The 20,787-nt window shown below is 44.6% G+C and overlaps 1 protein-coding gene across 1 annotated transcript in view; it reads left to right on the top strand.

The window, feature by feature from the left end:
• The window catches only part of EEFSEC (eukaryotic elongation factor, selenocysteine-tRNA-specific), a gene marked incomplete at both ends in the record, with an annotated part of 45,667 nt that extends 33,211 nt beyond the window's left edge, over positions 1-12,456 (top strand). The window contains one exon of the mRNA XM_010087263.1: positions 12,300-12,456. Coding sequence (XP_010085565.1) covers positions 12,300-12,456 — 157 coding nt within the window. The remainder of the gene's footprint in view (positions 1-12,299) is intronic.
• Positions 12,457-20,787: the final 8,331 nt, after the last annotated feature.

Genomic DNA, 20,787 nt, shown 5'->3' with positions numbered 1-20,787 from the left:
CAAGAGTGCTGAGGCATTGGAACAGGCTGCCCAGGGCAGTGGTGGAGTCACCATCCCTGGAGGGGGTCAAGACACGTGTGGATGTGGTGCTTGGGGACATGGGTTAGTGGGTTGGGTGGGGTTGGGTTCGACTTGATGATCCTTGAGGGCTTTTCCAACGTTCATGTTTCTATGAATGAGGACAGAGGTTTGTGTGACCCGTGGAGATGCATGCTGCTTGTGTTTTGTTCAGCTGGAATGGACTGGTCTCGGGTTCTTTAGTTTTGCTCCCCATGCATGGCAGTAGTCTATGGGGGCGAAAACCTGCAGAGTACCAACGGCGTGAGTTGTCTGAGTGGGTGAACAGAGTTTGCTGTTAGCCTCTGTCGTGCACTTTTAGTTGTTTTTATTTAGTGTTGTTTCCAAATCCTTTGCCAGTTTAGGTATTCTGCCATTGATTTCCCCATGTAAACAGTGCAATCATGTCAATCAGATTATGCATATTTTATTTTCTGGTCCAGAAAATAACCGATTATGGATAATGTAATACTTGACCAACAGAGCAATGTGTTGCTGGTCCAGAAAATAACCGATTATGGATAATCTAATACTTGACCAACAGAGCAGTGTGTTGTGCTGATACATTACTGAACTGCTTTGATATCTTCCCGTGCCTTTTAAAATACAGATCTGAGGGTTTTATTATTTTATCCTGTCTCCATCTGTCACTCAGTGTGCCCTGTACGTGGGCTGTGATCGCTGTATGGATACTGATTGCCCCAGGGGCTGAACACGGCCATCGGTACACGGCCATCGGGTGGTCCGGCTGATGCTCAGAGCTGGCCTTTCCCCGGCGCGTGCTGGAAGGACAGGGCAGCAAACGCTCCCGGTGTAAAGTCACAAGGGCACGCGGGGACTTCGGAGGGGTGGTGGGAAGAGGATGGTGGCGGTTACAAAGGGGCAGCTGGGGAAGCACTTTCAGCGTAAGCGGAGGTGGCCGTTGCAGAGCCCAGAGCGGCAGGAACTGCTGGGTGGTACGGCGGCTTATTTTAGTGCACAGAGTTGCTGGCTAATAGAAAATCTGAATCAGCTGGTCCCACCCTGCTACTGATGGATGGCTGGAGATTAGGATCGCTGAATTTAGGGTGTCTGTTCTTGGCACTGATACAGGAAAATTTCTCTCTCTGTCGAGCAAGGAAGCTCTCCCCTCCTCACCTTCCCTGGGGAGGCAGAAAAAATAATAATTAAAAAATGCACATTACCTTCATGAGAAGTGAACTTTTCCTCCAGAGAATACTGCTGGGGAAAATCAGCTTCATAGCTTCCTGAAAGGCTGGGAGAGAGGGAGGCGGGGGCATGTACCATCCACCTTCCCAGGTTCAGCCCGGGGTGGAAACACGTTCCTGTAACTGGGTTGTGGTGGAATTCGACAGTGCTCGCTTGGAAAACCTTGCAGCTCATCTGATGTGGGCGCTCTCAAGCCCCCTGCCTGCTGCTGGAATTAAAATAAATTCCCTGCGGCTTCACCTACCAGTTCACCCAGGAGAAATCAAGCATTTATGGTTTGGTTTTTGTTCCTACTGTGATTAATTTCAGAACACTGATGGAATAGTAGGCATTGTAAATTCATTAAGGTTCAGCATCACAGTACTTTTCTTTTGTGCCCCTTGTGCATGGCACCCTCCTCGATTTTAAAGTGATTTTTTTGTTTTAGTTTTTTTTTGTTTGTTTTAAATAAAGGAAGAACGTTTATTGTCAAAGATTGGCTCTCTAAGAGCAAGTGTGACACTTTTGCTATTTCACGTAGAAATCAAATCCATGACATGGGTAAACACTGTATTTTAAAGTAAAAAATAATATTCAAACTAGCAAACACTCTTGACTTAGTACAGTTTAGTGAAAATTCGTACCTAAACTTCCTGTTTTTTCTCATCTGCTCAAGTGATAGTAAATATTCTACAAAAATAGAAGTACCCTTGGACTTTTATATTGCTCAAATCAAAACCTTACTACCGTTGTTCACCAGGATTGTTGAATCTACCTCTCTGCAGCATATCCTTGAGCCTCCCTTTTCACATCCTTATTTATTTCTCCTTTTTCTTTTTTTTTTTACTTAACTATTACTGTAGTATCTGAGAAATTTGACTTTAAAACATTTACCATTTGCCTTTTTCATGAAGTTAGTGTTGTCTGAGATGCTGCATAGTGCAGGAAACTTGCTTCTAACCAGGATGGGGCATTTCGGGGTCTGCACCTATGCTGGGATTGCATCCTGGTTCTGAAAAAGTTGCAGGATGCAAACTGAAGTTAGTTCAAAAACATCAGATAAAATCCTATTTTGGAAGCGTGTGGATGCTCCTGGTTTGCTTTAGACTAGATTTGTCTGGGGGTTAGGGTAAGCCATTAGGGGATAGTTCTGAGGGAATGGCAGATTTTGATTTTCCTTAAAACTAAGAGGGCACAGGCAAAGGTTTCTGTTTGCTTAACTTGATGATTTTAAAGCGATGTGAAATACTAGTCCGGTTTTCTCTTGCAGAAAGGACTTGAGGCAGGGAAAAAATTTCAATGGAAGGAAACTTGTGTCGAGCATCTTTCTGGCATGTTTATATGGAGGTAGAGACTGTTGCCTTCTGGACACTTTTATTTTGCAAAACCTTGGCTGCCTGACAAATGTCCTTTCGGTCGGAAAAGGAGCTGGGCTGGCAACAAGTGGCTTGTACTGATAAAAACGTAAGAGCAGGGCTGAGGGTGCTATTGTGAACACCGGTGTTGCCCTAAGGAGCATAATGTGGGAGTTTGGGTGGAAAAAGGGCGAATGAGATGCTGTGGAGGAGGCTTTTCCCTGTGCATCGGCGTACGGTGGTGGCTGTGAATGGGGGCTTGTGAGCTGGGGGGGGTCAGCAGCCCCTGGGCTTGGAGACAAATTGTGGAGATGAACAGCAACTGTTGGTCTTGGTCTCGTGCTTCTGGAGGCAGGCTGCTCGCTAGTCAGATCCTCACAGTTCTGTGGACAGAGGCTTGTATTAACGCTAACACCATCTCCGAAATACCTTCCTCTCGGAATTTTACCCCTGCGCAGCATTGCAGGGGAATTGCAGCCTGACTCGTGAAGCAGGTACTCAGTTCCTGGGATAAATCCTTTATATGTGTCATGTTATTTGCTTGGTGGCTTCCATGGACATATGGCTTGAGCACAGTGAGTTTCAACTGCAAGGTGACCCCTCGAAGTGCATCACGCTTTCCTGCGTGACTCAGATATTCTGGCTGTTCTGCAAGTGTTTGCACAAGCGGGGTTTATCTTGGGATGGTTCTCATAGGGTCCTGTTGTCAAGGATGCTCGTAAATCAGTAGCTCTGTGACCAAAACAAAAGGAGAAGGAAAACTCTCTGCCTTGCCCGCACAGCGTGAGCTGCACCTTTTGCACGTTCGAGCTTGTGTAGTGAAAAGTACATTAACGTCTTGGCTGCAACTGTTTCCCATGTTGTGTGTAGGAGAATGTTTTCCTAGGAGAACGGGCTTGTCCTTCCTAAAGATGCTTTCTCTGTGCTTCTCTGACATGAAGAAGAATTATTTCTCTCTGTGTGTTTTGAAGTTTTTAGTGTATTTTTCTCATTATTTGCCTTGCTCTTGGTCTTGACTCTTGATGGTAATCACGCTGCATTTGTTTCTTCAGCAATCTCCTTTGGTGTGCCGCAGCCATGGGCTGTCCCAGTTTTATTCGTGGCCACTCTGGTCCTGTTGTGTGGGTTGCTGGACCGTGAGTTTTCTTATTGAACTCGTTCTCATGGGGACCAAGGCCATCCTGTAGCTAGCATAGCTGGGGATGGAAGAATCACTTATTGCTTAATAACACGTTACTAATTGTTTGCACATTAGTGCAATCTCAGTGTCCCCCAGGAGAGAAGTATTGTTGCAGGAGCGAGATCTGAAGGCAGGGTGAGTTGTCGAGATTTTTATCAGAGCATCTCTTCTGAAGCCTGAATGGAAGAGAAACAGCTTATCTTTCAGCATCTTTGAAAGGAAGCGTTTAGGTTTTTTCTCTCCTTAGAGGAGGATAACAAGAGCTGTGTCAGAGCAAGTGCGTTACCTGAGGGGTCAGATGGAAGGTCCTCGTCACCACTGCTTGGCGGGTCTTTCTGGCCTTTCTGAAGAAGGACGAGGGATTGCGGAGATCAGTACCAGTAAGCAACTGCAGGAAGCTTGAGAAAATAGTACTTAAATTTGATGACCACCAGTGACCCAGAGTATCCTTTAGGGAGCTAGACATTTTGAAAAGCAGTGGTTGTGAAAATGGCATGTTTTTAACAATTATTGGCCATATTTTGTCTTTTAATTCCTTATGGCTTTTTATGAGTGAGAACACCGAGTTCCCAGAGTACGTGTCAAGGTCGTAGTAGCTCAGCCACACGCTTCACCAAGCTGTGGAAGGAGGGTGTGAAGGAGGAAAAATGAACTTGTGCAGGAGTGAACAGGAACCTCCAAAGTGATTCACCCGGGGGTGAGAGCAGGCTGGCGGGGAGGCAGTGAGGTAGTACGGGAGTGCCAGAGCGTTCCTGTCTGGAGGGATTCCTGAGCAGAGATCATATGTGAGCAGCACCGGTGCATTTTCACCAAATCCTTTCCAGATATCAGGAATACCAGAATTGGTCTCACTGAGTTGTGCCTGTGCACTGCATTATAATACTTGCCATCAAAATACTGTTCCTTGAGTTTTCTGCTGCATGGTGGCAGTGCTGCTGGGAATGAAGATGGGTAACTTTTACCTGCTCGGGTAGTTCGGTTCTTCCCTCTACGTCTAGATAAAAGATGTTTCATTGCCTTACTAGGGCTAATGTTTCATCTGCTATTTTCTTCTAGTGGCACCGCAGTTCCAGTAGGATAGAGGTAAAACGCTGCGTCAGGCGGGCAGTGATGCTTTCTGGGTCATTGATGTGGCGCACAGCCTCCTGCGGGCACACAGTGGGTGACGGAGACCGAGCTGCAGTGGGTGACGGAGACCGAGCTGCAGTGGGGGACTGCAGTGAGCCCAGTGATGGTGCCTGCAGGCACAGGCAGCGACCTGGGCTGTCTGCAGAACCCTCTGTGGCCCTAGCTGGGAGAAGTGGTGGATGTCACTCCATCTCCTGTAAACATGCAGACGCCACAATTAATATTTTTCCTGCTTTGAAGTCTGAGCGTGAGTTTGTTTGGTTCTGCTCGGCTGCTGAGGGTATGCTAAATACAGTAATAATGCAGAGATGAAGGCAATCAGGTGAGTCAAAGTGCACAGCGCATTCACTGGTTAAAATGCTCTGTAAAATAAGAATATAAAAGATGCATTTATTTATTGGCTCTTGTTTAGTTTTTGAGTGAAAGGGTTTGAGGAGCTTAGTGGGGGAAGGGAGGGCTGTATGCTCGTTAAACAGAAATAGGATTTCTGTTAAACAGTTCTGAGAAAGGAGTGGTGACGTTTACTGGCACAACATACGGATTAACCCAGGAGAATAGATTTGTCATAAGTGTCCCAGCCAAGGCACAGGATCTGCTTGCTCACTCATGAAAGACTGGTGTTCTGTGCACTCACCCTGGAAAGCGTGGCTTGCTGCACACAGTAGAATTTTGCAAGGTTTGGTAACACCTATGGTTATTATTTATATTATTAAATTTAAAATGCAGACATGCTTTTGGGTCTTACAAGTGTATGGACAGCTGGTCTTGATTTTTTCGGAGGTTGTGTAAGAGTCACCTGTGGGGGAATCGGTTTGTCAGCAAGGCAACCAATGCACCACTTTATTTATTGGATACAAAAATAAATTAAGAATGTTACTTAGGTTGCAAAATCAAGCACTTGAAAGTTAGGAAATACCAGATTTACAGTTGCCTATGCAACATTAATTCTGTTCCCCTGTGCCTCTACCCTGTGCACTTCATAAGGCAAGGCTCCCGTGAAATATTTTTGGATGTGGTCATGTAAAGGCTGTATCGTGGGGCATATCAAAGGGGGACAGTAATAAGGCTGCGTGGACATCTGGCATTTCTTAACTCGTTAAGTGCCCAATTCTGTAACTTAAATAACTTAGGTTTTATATCGATGTAATTTCCTAGGCATTGTTAAAGAAGGTAAAGTAAAACTGAACCTACATATTACTGAACTGTTACCATCCCTCTGCTGTACACCTTCCCTAGGATTTGAGTTACAAATACTCAGCGTTGAGCACAGGCTTGTATGGCTTGGTACCACAACCCTCGTTAACCAAACGGCAGAAGGAAGCTGTTATCCCAGGGAGCTGATGGGCAGAGCATCTGCAGACTGGAGTCAGAGATAATTAGGGGAGGGGGGTGTTGGTGTGTCCCTGCGGTGTCTTCAGGAGGGGGCATGAGCCTGCGTCCAGGGTCAGCTCTTGCCTTTCCCTCAGCATTCCCTTCTTAATTTCCAGGGAGGATTTTGTAAGCCTTTGTTCTTCTCTGCCCTCCCCGAGCTATTTGTGGGCAGTGTCTTTTCGAAACAAATAGATTTACTGTCACTCTGCTTGACCTACTGCTACGTGCCAGAGCTGTGTTCCAAATGAAACTTGCTGGGTCTCCCTGATGTTTCCTTTTGGATGCTTAAGATCTTGGAACCTGAGGTCGCCACAGTTAAAACACTTCAAAATAGTTGAAAAAAGTTCCTGAGTGTTCTTGACTCATGGAGGTACCACCAGAGTCCTTCTGGCTGCTCAGAACCGCAGCCTCGAGGAGACCTCTCCAGCTTGGGAACCTTCTCTGCATCCTTCTTACAGGACCAGGTCGGGACTTCTGCGTCTACTGATCTGCTCCACAGAGCAGCCTCTTTCTTGGTTTGGGCTTGGATAGTAAACGTACAGGTTTTTTTAATCTTTGCAACATCTCAAGCCAGGGCTGGCTGGTCTGGATGTGGAGGTCCTGGGCAGTATGGTGTGTACTCACAGTCTGTAGCCTCCACTCTTCCCTGCTGTTGGTGCTGCTTGTCTTACATAAAGGAAACACAGCGTAGATTGGTGTAAAGATTAATAAAATCATGACAGCAACCAGTTCCTTCTCACTCGGTGAAATGAATGTATTCTAAACTAGGCTGTGTCAGGAGCTTAGCGCCTGTGCTTTTGGGGATTCAGCCCTTCTGAGCTTTAGATAGAGGTGAAGGAAACTTGCCCTGTGAAGGTGTATAATGAAGTTAGTGTGCTGTTGGTACCATGTATGTATATGTGTGTGTATATATACACACACACTGAAAGAGTGATGAGGCATTGGAACAGGCTGCCCAGGGCAGTGGTGGAGTCACCATCCCTGGAGGGGGGCAAGACACGTGTGGATGTGGTGCTTGGGGACATGGGTTAGTGGGCTGGGTGGGGTTGGGTTGGACTTGATGATCCTTGAGGGCTTGTCCAACCTTCATGATTCTATGATTGATTCTGTGCACACCTGGAGAGCACTGGTATGTATAGAGCCTTCAAAATCTCAACTGGTTACGCAGTTCTTAGTCATGGTCCTGAGCCTGTACCAAAGGTTCCTCTTCCCCTCCTGTCCCCGCTGTAACCAGGCAATAGTGATGGCAAAGGGTTTGTGGCTGCTCGTTAGCAATTCTCCAATGCAGTTGTGCCTTTATGGAGGAAGGCAAAAAAAGGAAAATGCTGCTTGGATGTAAGAAATACAGGCTGGGGAGAGATGGGACAAATGTGAAAACCAGAGTTAGTGGACATGGGGAGATGTCCGTGTGATGGCTTCTTGCTCTGTTAGCATGGCAGTGATGAGACATGGAGTATTGATGAACTTTTCCTCTCTGTTCTTCCTCCTGGATGGATGTTCAAAGGCAGAAGTTGAGTTTGTTTGCTTGGAGGGTGGTGGGGAGAAGGTCTTTAGAGCCCAGCACACAACCAAAAGCTTCTAGTGCCGGAGGGGATTGCAGCAAGAAAAGCCTTTAATACCTTCATGCTGATGTAAGCTCTTGAGGAAATGACATGGCTGACCAAACTGTTCACCTCGTTCTCAGTGACAAACTGGAGCTAGAACGGTCTCTGGAGGATCAAAAAAGCCGCAAACGCAATTGTCAGTGAAATCCTCTCAGTTCCTTTCTCCTTCACCCTTTTTGCGGCCTCTTGTACTGTCATTTTCTCAATGCATGAAGCCACATTAAAAAAAAAAAAAAAGAGAACAGGAATTTGCAGCCTCCAAAATATTCCCATTTCTGACACAGAAATGGAAAGTGCTTGAAACTGTTTTTTAGAAATAAATGAGCTGTCACTGATCGTGATGAAGATGTCTCAAGTGTACTTTTTCTAAAGTACAAAAAAGTAATAAAAATACTTAGTATTTTCAGTGTTAGTCATAGGTTCTTTTTTTTTTTTTCCCCTTTTCCCCTCCTGTTGTTTTCTGCTTTGGTTTCAATGGGCAATTTTTCAGTTTTCTGAGAATAATCCTCAGACTTGTTTTTATCCTTTTAAAAACTGTTTTATTTCTATTTAAAAACCATATAATTTTAGATTACATCCGAAAAGGTTATTCTTTCTCTGTCTCTTGCTAGTATTTAATATTTGGTGCTTTTGCTTTCTCCATCTCAAACCCTTTCTTTTTACCTCTCATTCTAGCTCTGCTTTCTTTCCTCCTGTGTGTTTCTGCTCTGATCCTTTTTTTTTCTACAGATACATTAAGACATGGAGTTATTTGCTCTCAAAATGTGTGTGATGGATTGTTTGAGAGGGTGTTTGGATGACAGTAATTTCTAAGATATCTTAAAAACGAGAGTGCTTTAACAGGCTGGACAGTGTAGCTGCTAGCCCTGCTCAAAGGGAAGTCACAGCTGGTTTTTTCCTTGGAATTATATTATGGTTTGCACTGAATGCCGACACATGTAACATTGGCTGTGGTTTTGCAAACAGTGGATGATAGCCGAAGTGCTGCTGAGATGGGGAGCGCGAGGTGGTTAATTTTTTCTGTGAACTCGAGCGCGATGTGCCGGAGATGCGCGTCCTCCCCCCGCGGCTGTGCGGTGCTGTCTGCTTTCCCCCTGCAAACACAAAAGCCGAGTGGGAAGGGATATTTCATAAACTCCGTGCTATTGTGTCCTCTAGTCTAAGCCATAAAACAAGAGTAACAGAGACATTCCCTTTGAACTTGAAATCCCTTTCTAAGCTGCTGATCTAACCTAAGTGAGAGGGGGGAAACTAGACCAGCCAGAAAATTTTTCTCTTCTGCGTATTACTCCCCCCCCCTTGCCCCGTTTTTTTTAAAGTCCTTAAGTGAGTTTGATGCTGCACCTCTGCCCATAAATTTAAAAAAATATTATCGTAATGTAGGTCAGTGAACTGAAATGCCACTGTACACCGTGGGGGATTAGAGCCGCCGGGCAGCCCTCTCCCACTCCCGCTAGGTCAGATGACAATATAAACAAGAAACGCAAGGAGCCTTCAGCTTTTTCTTGCCCTAATCCTTTGTTTATGCAGCACTTAAACTGACTTTTGGGGTCGTCTCTGTCTGGCATTAAAGCCCTAAAGCTTTTTGAAGTTTCCCTGAAGTTAATAAAATTAGTCTGCCCTCGTTGCTTGGCCCCTTGCTGCCGCTTCGGAGCAGACCGCGGATCCCTGACTGTCTTTGTGGCATTCGCCTTTTAAAGTTAATAATATTTTATAACAAAAAAAAAAGGAGTGTTTGAGAGGAAAGCAGAAAGGTCTCCCAAAAGGCTGTTCAGTTAATAGGCAAAGTGATTGCCATTGTAGATGTTCTGAGAACTCAAAGGGGATTAACCTAAAACCCAGCGATTGGAGGTAAATTGCTGGTAAAGTAATTGGAAGTGTTGAGTTTCAGTTGGAGAGAACAACCTGCGTTTCTGTGGCTTTTTACAAAGCAAGACTGAACCAAAATTTTAATTTTTCTTTTATTTTTATAAAGTGGTCTTAATTTTGAGGAAATAATGTTTTCTTCATAGCAATTCTCTCGCCTTCACCCATTTATTTCCCTGCAAAGACTGATCAGTTAGTTCTTGTTACGTTAGGCGTTCTCTTATTATTTTCTCTTCTCCAAGGATAAATGGGGGCTAGGCTAGCTGGGGAGGGGCAGGATGGGATGTTTGGTGTTGAGACCAAGACTTCAGGTCAAAAGGTTTTATTCCAAAGAGCCGCTCAGGCCGGTCACTGATGGGTTTTTGTCTCAGCACTGCTAAAGCAGATCCTGTCCCAGTGGGCTGTAGAGATGCCTGAGGAGCCGTGGTGATATGGGTGGAGTAGATCAAGCGGCTAAAGGGGGGAGTTTTTAACAAATGGGCCATTGGAGTGAACAGAACAACGCAGCCGGAGCCCTCAGTTACTTCACTAAACTGCATGTGCAAAAGCAAGACCCTGAAAAGCACGTTCCCTTGTAGAAGATGAGGGGGTTTAGGGTCAGGAGGTATGGAGTGTGGCCTGCCTGGGGGATGGATCCTGTTGCTGCTGGAATCCTCAGTTGTGGGCTGTCGGTACCAGTTTACTCAAAGGCACACGGTGCCCATCGCGCTTGTTCAGAGTTTTTTTTTTTCCTGACAGCCTTGCCAGGGAGGCTCTGGACTGAACTCTGCTAGCCTCGTATGATTGCTCACCCTGTAGTTCCATTTTTAATTAAGTTAAAGATCACTTTGAAGTGCCCTTGGAAAAGTAAGAGATGTTTATGTTGTCTTTCAAGTTGGCTTCCAGTGCCATTTGGGGGGATAACGACAAAAATTATAGATCCGTGGAACCTCCTCACTGGTGTGCGAGAGACTATTTCAGACCCAGGGGTAAGCAGCTCATAGCCAGAGATGTTCAGTTTTGCAATTCTTGTTTTGGGAATAAAAGATTTATAGGAAGAAGTAATGTTTTTTATTTCACCAGCTAACGCCATGGGAAAAATGAAGAAGGTTTTGAGAATGTAAAGTGCTGCTTTGGGTTGGAATTAACAGCTGCTTTTTCTGCTGGGCTTCTATTTCAGACCCAAAGAAAGGCAAGTGTGCCTGAAAGCTTATCTTCCCCCTCTACCACCACCTGTTATCAGCAGCGCTCTACTCAAAGACATTATTCAGTTTTAGATTTAAGCCGGAGGTTGCCAAGCAGTGATCCTGCTGTTAATGGTTCCTCAGCTATTCCGAAGCAGGGTTTGCTGGGGGGAAGCGGGCAGGGAGAGGACAGCTGCCCCAAAAAAACAGAAATGGGACCTTTTGGGAAAGGATGAGGAGTTGGATGTTCAGGTAGCAAATGATGCTGGAGCATCTGAATGCTGCTCCTGCAGCCTTGACCCTGCGCTGAGCTGGGAGCGGAGCTGCCCGTACTGTTGGTGTTCCCATGTGCAAGAAGGAAGAGGGGCTGCAGAGATTTCTCATCCTGGGTGTGCGTGTGGTCTGGGACAGGGTGAGGTCCTGCCAGTGCTCTCCAGTACTGCACAGTCCTTTCAAGGTTCTTTACAGCTGAGCAAGGAAATCCCATTGGAAAAAAAACAAATTAAATTCCTGATGCTAGATTTACTGCCATTCTGCAACTTTTGCCACCAAAAAAAAAAAAACTTTAAAAGATTTATGTAAATCCCCTTATTTTTTCTGATAAGTAAATAAACGTTCTTGCCACAGCTATGAGATGGAGTAACTCCGGGCGTCAGGTATACAAGGATACTCACACCTCCCGGATTAGGCTCACCTGACTGCACCTTCTGCTTTGTAACGCCGGAGGGAGGGCTGTTTATCTTGCCTCACCCTCCAACCTTGCCGCCTCTTGTTCCTGATAGCTTAATTAAGAATTCAGCTTGGAATGGCTCTTCCCACTGGGTTACAAACCTTGAAATTAAAATTGGATACAATGGTCATAAGGCTTTTAGTTTAACAAACCCGTGTGTGTGTGAAGGTGAATATTTAAAATGTTCTCTTTAGGAACTGGGTAATTCTGTCGTTTCCCTGGAAGTGTGGCTGTTGGAGTGCAGCTCCGGAGCTGAGAGACAGAATGTTTATGTAGGTGATAACGTACTTAGCTGTAGGATAAGTAATGGCATAAACTTTTTGTGAGCATAGGTACTTAAGTGACTTTCATGGAAAGGTTTCAAAGCAGAAAAGAGATTTTAATTAACTGATCTTTGCAGCGTGTTCTGCTGCAGGTTTTTTTCTTCCTCTATTAGTGAAAGCAGAAGTTATTAATTCACAGAGTCTTCTGTGGTTTTAGGCACAAATTGCCTTAAACTCAGCATTTTAGATGGCTTGGCTAGAGTTTTGTTCATCTGGGGGTAAATGGTTTTCTGAGGGCTGGATGGTAGAAGTAACCAAACGTGGTCTGTCTCCTAGGTACGGTTTTTCTTGTCATTTGAGGTTGTAGGCTCACGAAGCCCTTTTTCTTTTGCAGGTGATGGATGATTACAGTGTGATCGGTCGTTCGTTATTCAAAAAAGAAACAAACATCCAGATTTTTGTGGGTCTAAAAGTCAAACTATCTACAGGAGAAGATGGAATAATAGATGGCGGTTTTGGACAAAGCGGCAAATTTAAAATCCGAATTCCAGGTAGGTGCTTATGAGCTAACAAATACTAACTGTAGAATAGTTTGGGTTGGAAGCGACTCTTAACAGTCATTTAGTCCAAGCCCCCTGCAGTAAGCAGGGACATTTTCAACTAGATCCGACTGCTCAGCCCCCCCGTTTAACCAGTGGTTGTGGGGATGAGGCACCTGCCACCTCTCTGGGCAGCCTGTTCCAGTGTGTCACCACCCTCATCGTAAAAATTTTTTTTTCCTTCTGGTCTGAATCTAACCTCTTTTAGTTATCTATGTCAAGTGTAGAAGGTCTTTCTGTATGGCAAGTCTGAATGTTACCAGTAGTCTCCTGAAGCTTTGAAATCAGCTCCCACCCAGTTGGGCCACTGGTGGGCTGCACCTCGTCTGGTTGAATGGTGGTGGCTGGGCTTTACCTTCTGAGAGCGGGTGGCCTGAAGCTCCATCTCCTGCGTCAACAAACTCTGGTCTCAAAATGACTTCTTGTTAAGTGTCAGTAACGTTGAACTCATTGCTCTGCCCAGATAAGTTTATGGAAATCTCTCCTCTCTGAATGTAAATAGGATTTGCACCGGAGCCCTTCTGAACAAATACAGGGAGATCAACCTGCGATCATTTTTACCTGTAGCTACTTATTAAATACAATGTAGTGGACGCAAGTTCCTTAAATTGGCTCTGCTGTGCATGTTATTACCCAACATGCCTTCAAGCAAAAGCTGCTTGATAAATGAGTTTTTTGGAGATCTTGAGAGTCTTTTTATTGCTTGTGTCTCCTGGTTTTACGATATTGGGTATTATGGTATTTTTCATCCTTGGTGAATTACAGCAAGGATTTATGCCTCCTTAGGTTAGACCATGGGGAACGATGGGTGCTAGAGTTTATAAGTGTCATTACTTTTTTTTTTTTCCCTTCCTCCTTTTAAGGTAGCAAAGTTGTTCTGAGCCTTTTCAAAAGGCAATAATAGGTACTGCATTTAACTCAGATTATCGGATAAGGTTTTATACCAGGAGTACTTTGTATTTCTGTAGTGTCAGCCCATTTGTCACTAGTTAATCCTCCGCCCTCTTCAGGGAGATGAGTGAGATTACTTCTGTTGTACAGGTGGAGAAAAGAAATCATGATGTTCTATGACAGCAAACAATCATTTAGCCATTGATCTATAGAGAAAACAGGAGTTTCCTGATTTTGTGCTGAAGATGCACTATTTTCCATTTAACTTAAGGCTTGATGCAAGTGCACTGATTTTGACCCTCAGCAAATTTCATTTTTTCTTCCTATCATAAGAATTTCTGTTTAGACAAAAAAACTCTCCTGTATTCTCTCCTAGCTGTAATTCCAGGTCTGTCACCAAATGCTAAACTTTGCAGGTAGGTCTGAGAGCCTAATTAGCAAGCATAGTGCATATTTAAAGAGAAGTTGCACCAGATATAAGTATGTCTTGCATTTTCTCTTATAGAAAACCTTTTAAGCGTTCCTTGAAATCCCCACCTTTAGGTGGGTGGTGAAATGATGTGGAAGTGACCTTAACACGGAAAAGGGTTCGAGCTGAAAATCAGGATATCATCTTGCTTCAAAATGTGGTGTTCTTAGTAGCTTTTATCTCCTGGAGGCAAAAGTGTGGTGAAAGAGAAGAACAACAGGAGGATGGTGTTTACCGTGCCATTTCCACATTTTGCTTGGAGCAAACGGTTCTTCATGGGACAGGGAGAAGCCCAGTAAGGAGTCGTCGTGAATGCTGTGGATGTAAGCAGGAATTATAACAGCAATCGTCGTAAGAAAATCGTGCACAGATGTAGAAAATTGCTTTTTGCTCTGTGTACTGAGTTAGTGGGAAGAAATGATACCTTTCACCGAGGTGTTTGTTATCTCATCTTGGTTATACTCTGATGTTTAACAGCAGAGCGTGAAACAGAGGACCCTTTATAGTTTGCTCTTTCAATGAGAAGGATATGTAGCAGAATCCTAGAACTCAATACCCCTCTAAGGCAGGCAGAATAATACAACTTAGTTTTCTTTAGTCCGGGTTAAATTAGGGTACTCTTGCTATCTGGAAAGAAGAGGTAATAAGCTAAATCAGCTCAAGCTAAGAGTGTCAAACAAAGCGTGGCTGGCGGGGCAAACCCCCGCAGAATTTGGAAGAGCCGAAAAACCTGTGTCTTTAAGAGTTGTGGAGGTTTGTGTGTAGGGGGAGGGCTATTGCTGTGATGCTGTTTAAGTCAACTGCAGTTCACATTCCTTTGTTAGGTCAGTGTTGCTTTTTTAATGTCTGCATCCTGTTTGTGGGTTTTTAGATTTTTTTTTTTATTAAATTGAACTGATCAGGCTCCTCTCTCCCTTCCCCCCTGTTCTTCAGCCTTGGCTCCCCTTACATAGTCTCTCTTACAGATTTCTTTTGTGAAGAGCTCTCTTTAATTTTTCTCAAGTTATTTCCTCGTGATTCCTTTACACATGTATCATGGAGTAGGAGGGAAGGGAAGGAAATGTGCAAGCTGAAAGCTGCCTTGGATTGCCCTAGCCTGGTAGTCAGCCCTTGTGTTTAAAACTGGTCTCAACCTCTGGAATCGAACAGCTTGTCTGGGTGTGATGGAGCTGAGGTCTGGTTTTTGAAACAAACCTCTACATAGTAATAAAAACCAGGTAGATGGACGAGTCTTGTGTCCTGGCTACTCAAGGCAATAGCAGATGATGTGGGTGTTGGGTGGTCCCGCTGGTCCCGCAGCGCCCAGCACCGTCCCTGCTCACAACAGCAAGTGCTGGGCTCCCCAAGGGCTGTTCCGTAGCTGCGTGGAAATGGCTTGTGTTTGCCTGTAGACCACAGCCGGTGAACGTTGTCTTACGTCGTCTGTGGGCTGAAACTTGGCAGAGCTCAAGGCTGGGAATGGCAGAACACGGATCTGTTTCTGATTCTGGCACCGCTTGTGTGCAGCAATAATTCAGATACTTCTCTGCGCTCTTCTGCTCTGTGAAATGGGGATAATTACTATCCGCTCTGGACAAAAATAATGAAATCTCTGATTTAGATTTATTCCAGGCTTGGAGCATTAATATTTCTTGAAAAGGCTTAATTATCTTTCTTTAGAGTACAAAAAACACATCTAGAGTACAGCATGCAATTGGAAGTTCCTCAGTCGCCTAAAGATGTCAGCAATTTGGAAGAAATTCAGGGAAGAGCAGCAAGAATGCTGAAGAGGCTGAAGGGATTGATTTATGAGGGAAAGAAGATGAAAAGAAATGCATGAATCTTGGCTAAATGATGTCTAAGTGGGAGATATGATTATCTGCAAGTATTTGAAGACCATAACGGAGAAGAATCCCTTAGGGTGGTCCAAGGAGGTAGAAGTAAAGCTAATAACACGAAATGAAGCAAAGTGTAACTTGACTATTGAAAGATGTTGTCTAGCAGAGATTTCTTACGCTGCCAGATGATCTTTGCATCGGAAAAAGATGTAGTTCCATTTTGAGAAGACGCGTGTAGCTTGCCTGGATGTTTGCTAGCGCCTGCGTCAGGGTAACACGGACAGGCAGCAGGCTGGTGGGATGTAGAAGGACAACGTCGGTTTCACGTCATTTCTGGTTTTGTGTTCAGGCACGTTCTGCTTTTGTGTTCAGGCACGTTCTGCTTTTGTTGCTTGAATGGCAAGGTATAACCTCGCTTCTAGGCTGTTTGCAGCAGCATTTAGTTTAAAAACAAAACAACAAAAAACCAAACCACAAACCAAACAAAAAAGTCCCAAACCAAAACAAAAAAACCGAAACAAAAACCCCCAAAACCAAACCAAAACAAGAACAACAACCAAACCAGAACAAAAAAAAAACCCCCAAAACCCCCAAACCAACCAACGAAAAAAAAAAAAAAAAACCACCAAAAAAAAAAACCAATCCCAAAACCAACCAAGCAAACAGAACCCAACAACAAGCCCAAGGCATTTGCTGGCGGCTGGGCGGTGGGGCTGTTTGTGTTCTAACTGAGGAAGAAGTTTCAGGGCATGTTAATCGGCAGGATGACGCTTGTTTTCCTGACGGGTCGTATGATCCAATACATAAAAGGGGGGGACATAATCTCTCAACTCACCAGCGGGTTTTGCTCTGTGGAACAAGCTGCTCACAAAGCCAGCAGGGTTTGGAAGGCAGGTTCGGCTGCGGCGCTGGTGGTGCTAGTGTGTGCAGGGCGGAGCATCATGGTCAATGAGTGAAAAGTTTTGTTCACCTTTGAAATCAAGACCAAGCTTGAGGAGGCAGGAACTGGGCGTTTGTGTCTTACTCTAAAGAAGACCAAAGCTGACGATGACAGTCCTTGGAGAATGCTTCTTTCAACGTAAGTCAGACCTTGGAATGTCGTCCCAGCTGATAAGAAATGCAGAGGAAAGTTCAGTGAATCGTTTGAACAACTTTGTGCTAATTGTGGATTTTGTTTAACTCTCACCCAAGAACTGACCCTGTACAGCTCTGGTTTGCAGAGCCATCGTCTGTTGATGTATCTCATGACACCTTTTGGAAGATAGGCTCTAGATACGCCCATTTCACTGGTTTTGGCGTGTTGCGGTTGTCTTGTGCTTAATTATTGTAAAATAGAGCAGCTTTTTCTATCTAATGGGAACACATGTGGTATCAGGCAGAGTTCACTTTCCTGCCTGTCTCTGGCTGCAGTTGCTAGCGAGGCATCCACCCCCTCTGAGGCACTGGGGTGTGTTGGACTGCAATTCTTTTCTTCTCTTTTTGCCTCGATACAGTGAAAATTGCTGTACGTGAGGTGAGTTAAAAGCTACCTTATTTCTTAACGCAAAAGAAGCAGTGCCTATCACTCCTAACAGCTGAACTCACTTCTGAATTGAGCACATTTAAATGTAATAAAAGGCACGCTTTTCGCGAGAAGAGATGGAAATGGGAATATTGGAATACAAGTTGTTTTACTTTGCTGTTCTTTTTTCACCTGTACAGGATAACAGCGGTTTTAAGTTTCTCACAGCAGGTGAAGACAAGCTGGTTTGTGACTTTTGTTGGAGGAACTTTTCGCCTTGCATTTGTAAGTGTTGCTGCGTATGAGAGAGTGAGTCTGTTTTCACTGTTTCCCCTGCTTGCCATGGTTGGAGGGGTTGGATGTGCCCCAAACGCCTGTCCTGAAGTAGCAGCAGGGATGTGATGCCTCCGGGGTCCTGCAGCGTTGGTGTAAGGTGACATGGAGTGGTCAGAATCAGCCACTGTGCCTCATGCTGGAGAACCCCTCGTATTCTTACGCGTCAAATTAAGGGTAAAAACGCTGACGGTGTGTTTCCCCTTGGTGTGTTGTGGGGATGGCGTGTCTCTGTGCTTTGGGGGTTTTTATTTTTTTGCCACATAGTTTTTGTCATTGGATGGGATCCCACACTGGCTTGTAAAGTGATTGGTGACAGTGGGAATGCTTTGGTGGAAGAGCTTGTAGGTGAGCAGCACTATTCTGCATGGTTTCAATTCTAGTGAAAAGTGGTGGGTTTAAAAGTGGGATTCAAATCAGTTTTCAGCACTCAAGCGAGGAAGTTGCACAGAGGTTAGATAGTATGAGGGAAATCGGTTCTGCAAAGATGGAAAAATGCAACAGGAAAATAATCTGTGTATCCCATTGTTTTCTATAACTTCCTCCTTCAGAAATATCTCAATTGTGTTTTTCCTTGATATTTATTTTTTTAATTATTCAGTTTATTATTGTCACTTTCTTCAGGTATCCTTTCAGCACACCAGTGTAGCTGGCACTTGTGGAATATTAGTTACAGGGTTTTTTTTTAACAACTGTAGGAGACAAGCTTTAAATACTTGACAGTAGATAAATGTCATGTTCCCAACTTTGTAATTTGAAGGGCAGTCCTTACTTAGGAATGGGGCAGTCTAAAGCTTTTCATTGCACTGAGAATAATTAAACATCCTGTCACTGAGCAGCGTACTTTTTTGTGGGAGATCTTGACATTTGGAATTCTTTGCTTGTGTGGCATTAAAATTAGGATAATCTTTTTCTCTAAGGCCACATGAAATTTAGACACGTTTAATGTCCATGTTTGCCCAGCCTGGCTCCTCTTTGAATTTAAAAAAAAAAAAAAAAAATTGTTGGCTGGAAGGATCTGGTGGGTTGCCATTCCTGTCAGTGTCAGGTGAGGCTGAGCAGGATTTCAGTCAAGAGGAAAAACAATAGCCCAAGGGCAAAGAAATCAGTGTAGCTGTGTTTTATTTAAAAGCTGGAGATTAGCTCTGCTTGTTCTTTCACTGCCTCTCTTCCCCTACCCTCTAAAACAAACAAAACCTGAAATCCTTAAGGGGTACTTCAAGCATAAATCTCTTTCTCTCCTTTTTGTGGAAGTTGGCTGGTGTAGCACGGACAGAGGCTGGGAGAGGATTGCTGCCAGGGAAGCATCGGTTCCCTCTATGATCCCCTCTTGAGCGGATTAACCGGTAGCGATGCGAAAGTCCTGGTGACCACATAGGAACTGGGAGCGTGCGCTGGATTTATTCAGAAAGGTTGGCCTGAAGGAATCAAACCTGCCTTGTAAGTGGTGACATCCTGTAAGCCCATCTTGACCTTTGGAGCTGAATATCCAGATTTATTAACCTGAGAGTGTTCTTTTTGTGGAATCAAAGTCAAGATTTGTGCACATGCCTTCTGAATGAAAACAGTCGTCAAGGAAGGGTTAATTTATTAACTGGCTGGCTGCCCGGTTCGTGGTGGTACCAGGAGATCCTGGTCTTGGCTGTATTGACAGAATTGCAGGACTAAGTCTCTCAACTTAAAGCTTTGGAGGGTGATGTGTTGAATGTAAAATAAGTTTGGGGCAGGTGAGCGTTGCACGCTAGAGTAGATGGTGTGTTCACGCGAGGCTACAACGACTCTTTGGATATCCAGTTGCCACTGGAGCATCCCTTCAGCAGCTTGTTCTCCTGGGATCAGGCAGACATGGATGAGAAATTATCAGATGCCAGGTGACATAACACTGGGTGCTCCTGGGGAGGAGAAGGGTCCAGCTCCTGTGTAAGCCCTTGGATTGGGTACGGTATAGGCTACCCGGTGGTCTTCTGGGTAATTGAAAAGAATGAGATGGAGCCTTTTTTTTCCCCTTTCCCACACGCCCTTTTTGTGTGTGTGTGCAAGAGGAGCTGCAGGAAAGCGTCATTAATGTGATGGAAGGACCATTTGTGGTCCTACACTGTGTGATGTAACCTGTGCTGCTTCCCTACTCATCCCGTACACCAGTGACCATCGCACTCCCCTTGAAGGTCAGGCCATGGGTGGCCTTCAGGAAAAAGTCATATTTCTCTGACCAGTCATTAAATGGGGGAAAGGAGCAATGTGTACTGAGCCCTTCTTCCTGCCCTGAATAGCAAAGCACCTTATACTGGCAATAGCCTTAGAGCAGACCCAGCTTTAAATCCGGGCTTTGGCTTTCGTGTTCGTGTTTAGGAGATTATTACTTCTACTCCGTAAAGCAAGTTTTTGTGAGCTTTTTGTTTGTATTTTGAAAGCATTAAGGATGCAGGCACTGCCTCAATCTAAAGAAAATTACTCTGAAAAGACAAGAGTATTAAGGTGATAAGCATTTAAAACTTTGGAATATATTTTAAAAAATATTAATTAGCCCTCCCTTGCGCAGATGCATTCTGATACCAGCTCCAGTTACATGGTTGCATTCCCCATGCTGACACATATAAGGAGAACATTTCCCGTTGGGTGTTGCTTTATAATTGACCTGCTGTCCTGTATTATTTTGTTCTTGGTGAGTAATCAACTCCCTAATTTTTTGCACTCCATTGGAGTCCTGCTGTAAATATGAAATTAACTATTTGTGTGATTTAAGGAAAAAAAAAATCCTATTAAGAAAAGTAGTTGCAGCAGATGGGATTTGTCCGACCCTAGCATAGGTATCTTCTACAGAACCTCTGCCACTTGGGGAAGAAGAAAAATCCTCAAACCCCCTCCCTGAAGATTTTTCTTGTCTTAATAATAGCTTCCAGTCTCCATCGAGCCCCACCCCACTCTGACCAGTTTCTGGTGATGCTCTTGCCTCTCCCATCTGCTTCTGGTCTTTATTCCAGTCTGCTGCTGCTGCTGTCCCCCCACCCATCTTTCTTGGTCTCTGAAGTTTTTTATGCCAGTAACAGTTTATTTTACCCTCCCGATATTTCTGCCGGCAGTTCCAGGCTGCTGCAGGGGGTGCAGGGTGGAGGGGATTTGTTTCTCACCCGTGGATGCTCTGGTGGTGTTAATTGTGAGGTTCCCAGTGGGTGCTAATTAACAGCTTCCCTTTTTGTACCTCCAAGAGCAGCGATCGCTCTGCTGGTATCCTGAGGGTAAGTGTCAGATCCCTGTTACAAAACAGAAAGACG

This window comes from Pterocles gutturalis, unplaced genomic scaffold (genome assembly GCF_000699245.1).
Source record: "Pterocles gutturalis isolate BGI_N339 unplaced genomic scaffold, ASM69924v1 scaffold2956, whole genome shotgun sequence".
Classification (NCBI taxonomy): Eukaryota; Metazoa; Chordata; class Aves; order Pterocliformes; family Pteroclidae; genus Pterocles; species Pterocles gutturalis.
The sequence above is the reverse complement of the archived record's forward strand: the minus strand, read 5'-3'. Positions and strand labels throughout refer to the sequence as shown.